The 9,704-nt window shown below is 38.8% G+C and overlaps 2 protein-coding genes across 2 annotated transcripts in view; both read right to left on the bottom strand.

The window, feature by feature from the left end:
* LOC102209965 (peroxisomal N(1)-acetyl-spermine/spermidine oxidase-like) overlaps nt 1–5,300 on the bottom strand; it is an 8,431-nt gene extending 3,131 nt beyond the window's left edge. The window contains exons 1-8 of the mRNA XM_005743913.1: nt 4,717–5,300; nt 3,547–3,723; nt 3,304–3,434; nt 3,026–3,213; nt 1,318–1,499; nt 941–1,110; nt 604–689; nt 378–490 (exon numbers count right to left, since the gene is read on the bottom strand). Coding sequence (XP_005743970.1) covers nt 378–490; nt 604–689; nt 941–1,110; nt 1,318–1,499; nt 3,026–3,213; nt 3,304–3,434; nt 3,547–3,723; nt 4,717–4,870 — 1,201 coding nt within the window. The 5' untranslated portion in view covers nt 4,871–5,300. The remainder of the gene's footprint in view (nt 1–377; nt 491–603; nt 690–940; nt 1,111–1,317; nt 1,500–3,025; nt 3,214–3,303; nt 3,435–3,546; nt 3,724–4,716) is intronic.
* Nucleotides 5,301–8,015: 2,715 nt separating this feature from the next.
* Nucleotides 8,016–9,704, bottom strand: part of rassf4a (Ras association domain family member 4a) — a 26,074-nt gene continuing 24,385 nt past the window's right edge. The window contains exons 9-10 of the mRNA XM_013913565.1: nt 9,125–9,222; nt 8,016–8,466 (exon numbers count right to left, since the gene is read on the bottom strand). Of these exons, the coding sequence (XP_013769019.1) occupies nt 9,200–9,222 (23 nt within the window). The 3' untranslated portion in view covers nt 8,016–8,466; nt 9,125–9,199. The remainder of the gene's footprint in view (nt 8,467–9,124; nt 9,223–9,704) is intronic.

Genomic DNA, 9,704 nt, shown 5'->3' with positions numbered 1-9,704 from the left:
CTATCAGCTTTTTAAAAATATAAATACAATTTGTGCCAACATCATATTAGCAGGTTCAACCACAAACTCAGTCTTATTGCTGTAAGACATAAAGATATTTAGGTAATAGTCATACACGTTTGCTGCTCGATTTAATGCCATTATATCTGCATATATACTCTTTATTACCTGAACTTGTTTTATTCCTATAACAATGAGATGTTTTATAGATTTCTAATGAAAAATTGAACTGTTGTGATGCTTGTGCATACAGAGAAGTTTTCTTAGGTATAACAACCTTTAATTTTAATCATTAGTCTCTTTGATATTTATTTTTTTATCTTTAATTATGCTATAGAGGAAAGAGCTATAAGGTTTAGATCAGATATAAAACTTACCTGTGAATGTACGGACGAGGTTTGTGATTGACTCTGTCACTTCCTCCTCAGGAAGTGTCTCCATATACTCTGCCTCATGGCCACAAATCCAGCCACAGAGAACATGGCTACCCCTGAGAGTTTGTGTTAATCAACAAGAGAAGTCAGAATGCTGGTTTGAATTGCAAAGGAAACTTTATAGGAGGGAAAAATCATTAATGGTCTCTCAGATTAACATGTCACTTACGTTTCAGAAGGTTTATGCACAGTGAATGTCACCAACTTCCTTATCCAGGATTCACTCACATCTGACACTTGGTCTGACACAGTCTCCTGAAAACACAAAAGGGTTTATGTCCTCTCTGATCTCTGGCTCTAAAACACAACTTCACACAATATCTCTATTGTTTTACCCTTACTAGGCAACATTTCTGAGATATTTTATTGCATCATATACATAAAAACAAAGAAACAGGTTCATATCTTTAAAATTGTGCAACAAAGTTTAAAAATATCTGTCCACCTGTTATTAAGACAGGTTCGGTACATACTTATGAAACTATTCTGGCTGCTGTATTACAAACCTCGTCTTCCCACACGAGGTAGATGATTTCACAATCAGCATCCCACCACGGCGATTCAAACTCCACAAATATTTTGTCACATGTTCCAAATCCTAGTGTCTCGATCGACTTCAGCTTGTGGGCCGGGAGAGGAGGGTAGAACAGAGAGGAGTGGTGCTTCTTCAGATATCCTGACAAAAAGAAAACGTATTAAAAATTGCATAAACTGCAGCAGAGGGTTAAATCTAACTTGGTCTGTATTCCATTGTTAAAGTGACACTACCAAAACCCCGCCATTAAGATTAAGCTCTGACATTGGTCGTAGCACGGAATTTACAATTAATCAATTTCATGCAGAGATACGAAAAACAGGATGAAGTATATGAAAAGAAGTTTACCTAAAGGCACAGTGACAATAACGTGATCAGCAGAAATCCTCTCGCCATTCTCACACTCAACCGTCACAGGACTTGAGCCACACTCTGTGTTGCTCCAGTGGACACAGCTCACAGGGCAATTGTAGGTCACCAAATCAGAGGGGAGTTCAGACATCAAGTTCTCGATTAGGCGCTCAAATCCTCTGCAAAATAAGATACATTAAGATGACCACAATGCAGCATCTGTAGTACATTTGTATTTTATATTTGATGTGATAATCATAGCTGTTGACAATGACAAAGTGATGATGAGTGTCCATGAAGTGTGCAAAACTTGACTCACCGCTTACTATTGAGGTTCATTAGATTAGAGCAGTGGTTCCCAAACATTTTTTGCTAGGCCCCCCTTTGTTTTACAAGAAAAATTTTTGCCAAAACACATCCTCCAACCACACACACCCTTATTTTGCTCCATTGCGGTTTATTTTACACCTCAAACATTTAGTAAACAATTAAAAATGACAGGTAGTAATAAAATAAACTACTAACTCTTTTACACTGCGTCCACACCTACACGGGTATTTTCGAAAACGCAGCTGTTTCGTCCACACGTAAATGGCGTTTCCAATCACCGAAAACTGAGATTTTTTAAAACTCCTTTTTTGCCTTTACGTCGCCACGCAACCTCAAAGGTATGTGCCTTTTTTTCACGTCACGCTGTGCGCCACGTTATTGTTTACATGAGCTGATTTACAGAATGGCGGATAGAGACGAAATACTGTTACTGTTAATCTGACTATCTTCAGTTTTTACAGGCTTACATACACACACAGTTACTGTCACTCCATTTACAAGGCAGAGGCGTCACAGTGTAATTATTTTACATGTAGTTGTTTTTTTTTCCTGTGTAATAATATTCAACATTGCTATCAATACATTTTTCAAAAAATGCCTTGTGCAGGTGAAGCCAAAGGGAAGATATGCTTCATCATATTTTCTAGTCTTTGGCTTAGAATGAAGTTGGTTTAGAAACATATTCAGCTATGCTTCATCTCCTGCTTTGCGTTTCTGTGACAGCCCCGTGCTAGCTTAAAGTTGTTTCAGCATGTGCTCCTGGTTATTTCATAGTCTTTCAAGACTTAGTCGTGGTTAGTGATTCTCTAAATGAATTAAGGTGCAGCGAATGGAAATCAGGCCCATGACCTTTAATATGGCAGAGTGCCAAATATGTCTAAGAGTTAGCTCAAGCACATGTCCATGGATCCTGTCTGGCTACTTTAAATATAATCTGTAGTGAATAAATAAGAAATTATAAAGATTAACTGGGTGAAACTGGAGCGGTCAAGAGCATTTTCTATTTATTTAGTGCGTACTTACAGACATCAAGGTGCCTGTATTTCATTGTCTTAGTCTTTATTGTGGATAAATTAGCTTTGTTCTTGTAAAACTAGACAATAAATGAATAAATAATAATTAGCTAATCGCTATAATAAAAACCACAGAAGGTTCTCACACAGGCTGATCAGAGGAGTAAATAAAAGAAACAATCTAAAGGACTAAGGATCTAAATCACTGCCACTTTAATAACTCAGTATTAATCAATGCAGCTTTACTCTTTGACAGCACTTGGTGGTGAAGGCATAAACTTAAATTGCTACAGGTGAGCAAATGACAAGTAAATGAATGGCATTTATGTTAACACCCTTTATGCATACAATGATGCACAAACCTTGGAAGCGTGCAGTCCACGCCACGTAGGCTCTTATACATAGAAAAGCCTGCCAGGTCTATGTCATCCATGCTATGAGTCGCACTTCCACAGCACTCAAACTTCAGCATAGTACTGAAGGCAGAGAGAAGCAGCTGCCTAGTGGTTTCATCCTCATCTTTCCACCTTCCCGCTGCTTGGTTCTGCGCCTGCACAAAATGCCAAATTTCAACAAAACAGATTTTTTTCTTTACAGCTTTTTATATCATCAGCAACAAGCATAATTCAAAACAATGTACCTTTGTTCGCATGAAATGTCCTACACTCTCCCAGGATGTGTTTTTGCGATTTTGAAATTGTGAAGTGTTATCTAAAATCTCACGAAACAGCTCCTCAGCTGGTTCCATGCTTTCTGCACTCAGCCTCTGACCTTTGGGACAGAATTTAAAGTTGTAATAACAATCACAGCTTACCAAGCACGCTATTAATATACACGATGATGCGATGTGCTGAAGTACACTTGTGTTACTATGTCTGGTCACCTGAACTGCTGAACCAGTTGGGGACCAAGGGAGGATCTTCATCCACGTCTACGGCCTGGTTCTTTGAAGTGAGGGCTTCTGGAGGCAGGAGGTCATAGTCACGAGACAGACAAAACAATGGGTTCTCCTCAGATGGGCCATGGATGTAAGCCGCACCAATCTCTGTAATAGTGCTACCTGTCAAAGAAAAACAAGTCTTTGTGTACATTTACTTGCACAATGACAGTAAACTGACCAAAGATTAAGTTGACAGCATAATTATCTTGATGATGGGAGGCCGTTGTACTCGTAGATCAGGTTAACTCTTTGTAATTCTGAGAAAAACTAAACACACCCCATGAGTCAACAACTGGAAGAGCCACCTGTAGCAGCAATAACTATAAGTTATTCTTTACTGCATGACTTTAGTAGTCTCTCACATCTTTGTGGAGGAACTTTGGCCAACTCTTCTTTACAATGTTGCTTCGGTTTATTGAGGTTGGTGGGCATCCATTAAAGCACAGCTCTGTTAAGGTCCCACATTCAATCGTGTTGAGGCCTGGAATTTGACTGAGACATTGCAGCACCTCAATTATTTTCTTTTTCAGCTATTCTGCTTTAGTGCTTGGGATCACGATCCTGTTGTCTGACCTACTTTGGGCCAAGCTTTAGCTTGTCAGACAGACACTCACATTTGACTTTAGAATACCTTGGCATACAGAGATCGACTCAACGACTGCAAGGTGCCCGGGTCACATGCCTACAGCAGACTGCCAAAACCCTTTTTTTTGTGTGGTGAGGTTCATCAAGACTTTAACATCACCTGGTTGCTAAGATGCACTTAGTTTTTCACGGTACTGCATAGTGTCCTGTAAAAACTTTAATGTGAGGTGTCTGTATGCACTGGCATCATTTTTGTGTTGTTTCACCATTCGGAAAACATCAGAAAGCTGCACAACAGTCCAAGCACTGAAACTGAGAATAAGTACAACAGAAGATCCTGACAGCAGCAGGTGGTTGAAAGAGACAAGAACATGTTGGATCGCTTATCCTCCTAGATTGTCTGCAATGAAGATGCTCACACTTAGAAATTAATGTTGTTCTTACTAAGGATTTAATTTAGTTGGTTTCTGATTTTTCTGACAGTGTAAAGACGAAACCGACTAAAACAGAAACTACATATAAACTTACCCAGAGTTGCTGTTTTTATTCGTCCCCCGCTTCTTCCAGTCGCCTCAAGTATCCGCACATGACCATATCCAGCTTTGACAAGCCGGTGAGCCGCTGCTATACCCGATACTCCACATCCTATTATAACTATCTTTGGGTCCGCACTCGTCGCCATCCTTGGTTCGCATCGAACTGTAGGACTGTCGCTCTCACAGCTTTATCTCAACTTCACCTCGGGGCGTGTATGAAATAAGATAGTGTGACTCGAGCATACAGTGGGGTGTGACTTATATATCGGTGTACATTATATAGTAGCGGTAACGCGTTGGCAGTCCGGGGACGGCACGTCTACCTGCAGAGAGGGTCTGTTGTCGATGGAGGCAGTGTCAAAAATAGGCGGCAGGCTACAGGTGAGTGGGCTACTCAGCCAGCCGTGGACAAGACTGAAGTTACGTAATACAAAGAGCTGAAGTGAAACAGAGTGTTAAAGGAAATGAAAAGCGCCCACTACAGCCGCTGTCTGTGCCTCTCTTGCTGTATTCATTATTATTTTTTAGCTCTTCTCTTGCTACTGGTGGAAGTTATCTGTCCTTTCCTTCCCTGTTTCGGCCCACCTCTCAACCAATCACCGTTTGACCAACGCACAACGTCATCCACGTCTAGGAACGTGCAGTTGGAAGACTGCGCTGCAGCATGTTTGCGGTACCTGTCCGTAGGAAAACGCAATACACAAAATGAAACAATTAACGGACCATAAACACATCATCAGGAAGTATCATTTCACTTTGTACTAACTTGTTTATATAAGCAGTGACCACAGACACTTGACATGATTTCTCTGACGTCAAACTGGGGAAAGGACCATAAAAGGCAAGAAAAATGAGAAATATAGTTTTGAAATGATTTACAGACACATCTGCCCCAACAGCAATTTGGTGATTTTTTTTTTTTAAACTTTTAAAGCCCTTTTAAAGCCCTGTTTGTTAAATGCTAATGTTTTTCTAAGAGCATCTCCCAACCAAGCTGCAACTAATGCAAAATGAAACCAGTGCTGAAGTGCCAAAAGTCCCAGTTTCTCCAGTGGCCCCTTGATAGATTTAGCTACCAGTTTTTAATTTGAAAAGTTGGAAGTGCCTTAAAACTCCATTCTTTTAACTGGCCAGCAGGCTGCTGTTGGGATGGACTCTAAGCAAAAATTCACAGGGGACCCCTTCAACCGTTCATCACCATTATTTTATAAATAATCTCACACCCCTAACAGTACCAACAGTCCTATAAAATCCAGGTGTTTATTACGCCAGAAATGCCAGTGACCACATTTGTTTGTTCCTCTTCTTCTTCTTTTTTTTGCACTCCTAGAAAAATAATTCATAATTTTCCTGGCATGATTCTGTCCCCTTTGAGTCGGATCGAACCCCCTTAGAGAGGTTAGGTCTCGCTAACTGTCACTGCCAACTTTGCACATTGTAAGATAAGATAAGGTAAACTTTTATTATTCTCACACGTGGGAAATTTTTACTGAAGTAACTGATGTACTTTAGAATTTTCAGTCCTCCTTGCCCCCCACTTGACCTGTGATCTCAGTAAACTTTTTTCAGATTATTTGTATTATACTAAATGGAATAACAGCTCATTTTGTAAATTATGGTTCTGATTAGAGCTCACTGAGCCTGTTTACATTGCTTATCGACTTGCCAATCAAATTGTGAGCCAGTGAGTGTGTAGTGTGCCACAGTTTCCCAGTTAATTTAATCCATAGACAAGATGAAAGATGGTATCATTGGTCTGGGTCTTGCAGTTTTGTCATTTCTGCACCAGTGTAATTTTTCCACACAGATGGTTCTGTTTAGGTTGTGCCTACAGAAATAGTTTTTGTGCATCAGTATTTCAATGGCCACTAGAGGGTGCTATTACAGTAAAAAAAAATGCTTTAACAAATGGCCTGTTTGTGTTATTTACACACACATGAAAACAGCGAATTACAATAAGTCTTTCTAAATGGCATTTTAACTTATGTGCAGTACAGCACAATTAACATTATATTTAATACTGATTTTCTCCCTTTAATTTTAGGATGATATTAAAATATGATAAAACGTTTTGTTTTTGGGTTCAGAGATGAGATTGTAAGTAAATTTACAACAACAGGAACACCAATTGATAAAACAGTCAAGGTCCACACAGTAGCTCTTTGGTGAATGCAAATCATTACAATTGTTTTTATTTTTGGTTTACTGCTAATCAGTTGCCAGTCTCTCAAACCTATCAGCTAGGGTGCAAAGGCCAGGTTTTCACAGCTTCCTATGTAGCAGTTTTATTTGGATCACGGATGTGGTTCAAGACCTCCTGTTTTGTGAATCAGTCATTGTTTATAGATGCAAACGATATATCTTTAAAAGCTTAACCATCTTCAGACAATAGCTGATGTTTTTGAAATTACTTTTCAGAATTGTTATCTCCCCCCCCCCAAATGGAACATTTACATGCATGCAACAAGTTCAGTTGCAATGATCAATAAAACTTGCTTTTATTGACCACAATCGGAAACCAGAAATTTTCAGCTATGTAAATCCAATGTCTGCTTATAGTTTCTACTAACTTCCATGCATAGATATTTAGTTTAATATATAGCAATCTAACAGAATATCTTATCCATTTGCAGGAAAGGCAGACTCTGATGCTTATCAGGAATTTTGCACGAGCATATGTTTTTCATACTGAAAATTAAACCAGTATTCAAAGGCTCAAAAGAAATTACTGCAGCAAACATGACTATACTTGGAGTTTTTCCATTTCTGCAGGGTTTTAGAAGTTCATAAGATACAGCTTTCCTTAGCTGGACACAGTTAACCTTTAGCAATATTCCCTTAAGTAGTGGATAAATGTGACCAATCTTCCTCTTGCCCAATATTTCAAACCAAATTTGCTTTAGTAAGACCATGAGCTCTGTGAATATATGTGAGATTAATGGTTGGGAGTAGGGAGCATTATTGAATTACTGTTATGATCTGATAAAACAATAATAGTGAGTGATTGTAGGTCAGTGTTTAAAGTCAAGGTTGAGCCACAAAATATTACAAAAGTCTTGCCGTTTGTAAATCTGTGGGAAAAAGGAACAGCCATACTCTCTCAGGATACCTCTATTGTGTAATGCTGAAAGGGTCAGGGTTCTCACACACACACACACACACACACACACACACACGCACACACACACACACACACACCCCCTCATGGGAAGTAGCTGGCAAAGAGGGCTGCTTAGAAGAACAATGCTAATGTGTGTTCAGTCTGTGGAAACACAGGAAATAATAAATATGGCTGTGTGTGTAAGCCCAAGCTTAGTTTCTTTATTATAAGACATCAAGCAGTATTTTTGAAGGACAACACTAAAGCTGATTTATTAGATAAAAAGGTCCAAGTCAGAGAAAACATTACCAAAACACTTCAGTATAAATATCCATATGTGCAGTAAAGATTTTCATACAAAATGTGAATATATTAATAGAAGATATCAAAACAGTGATGCACTTAGTTGTAAAAATATTGACAGAATAGATGATACAAAGTGGTGACTCACTTTTTCTCCTTTACCTCTACATTCACTAAAGTATCTGGAACTATTCCCATACTAAAACAACAATCATTAGTGTTGCACCCGCCCATTCCCCTTACACATCAGCACGCGCTTATAGAAACAATCATGCTCTGTCATCAGTGTGATCTCTGTCTTCAAGCTGATGCAGTATCATAGATTTCAGGGCACTGTACCTGCAGAGGTGGGGGAAAAGAAACACTCGAATAAAGGCTTTGTGTTGCATGTTCACACTTAAACCCAAATACATATTTATTTATTACTGAAGAGTGGTATTATTTTAATGAAAAGACTGAACAAAGAATGTGTTATGAATGACTTGTTCGTCAGACTGTCAGTGGAGCTTAGCTACTTAGAACACAAATCCTAAAAAAGAATACAGGTTGAGACAATTTGATGCAAGTTAACTGTAACCATGAAAGGCACAGTTGCGATTCCATCACTGACTTGTAGTAATTCATGGAAACGTTATCCCAACCTTAAACCTGATCTTAACATTGCAATGTAATATTTTTCTTATGATGATGTGCCTTTTGTCTCCAGAAGAGAAGCAAGTCTGAGAGTCTGTTTACCACAGAACTGTGTAAACAGACTCATAAGGCCACATGAGTCATAAAAGTACATACAAGGCTTAGTAGGCTGAAATCTCAGTCATATGAGGTGAAAGATTATATAAGCTTGCAAACAATAAGCCGTGACACTGTCCTTAACTGAAGAGTGACTGCCTTGTTTTGATTCAGTAATACTGACAGGAAACATGCATATTGGCTCCACATCGTGAAATAAATCAGTCGAGATTTACAACATTTATGAGAGGAGAGACTCTTGACTTACTTTTTGGTCAGTTTGATTATTTCACGTTCCTCTTCCTCTTTCAGTTTTTCTACAAAGCTGTCTAAAACGGGAATCTCAAACTTTATGTACTGGGCAACCTGGAAAAAGATAAATTCAAACGTATCATTTTGAGGGAGAACTATCCACAAATAAATGTTACACAAAACAAAGCTTTTTTCCTTTCCCCTGGTTTAGCACTAAGATGGCAGAAAGCACTCATTACTGTTATTTATTGTATTCTTGTGCTTTTCAGTGCAACTGATATATTGTTTGCTTTTATGGAAAGGTCTGCATTTTGTGTGAGAGTGAATATTGCGACTGGAATCTGCTGCAATTGTGGCCCATATACATAGCCAAATAGATGAATACCTGTAACTTGTGCACTTTGTGTTCACACCTGCAGGAGTAATTGGGGTGTCTGCATCCCATTCTTTTTTATTCTTTCTTAACTTCATTGAGATGTATAGATATAGTATACATAATATAGACGTCAGGGCCGTGCAGAGAGGTTTAAAGGGGCGGGTGCTCAAAGTTAAAAAGGGGCACATTGAACCAGGCTGAATAACAACAACACATTCAT

This window comes from Pundamilia nyererei, unplaced genomic scaffold, assembly GCF_000239375.1.
Source record: "Pundamilia nyererei isolate P.nyererei 1_Seehausen unplaced genomic scaffold, PunNye1.0 scaffold00136, whole genome shotgun sequence".
Lineage (NCBI taxonomy): Eukaryota > Metazoa > Chordata > Actinopteri > Cichliformes > Cichlidae > Pundamilia > Pundamilia nyererei.
This window is presented reverse-complemented; position numbering and strand designations above follow the sequence as displayed.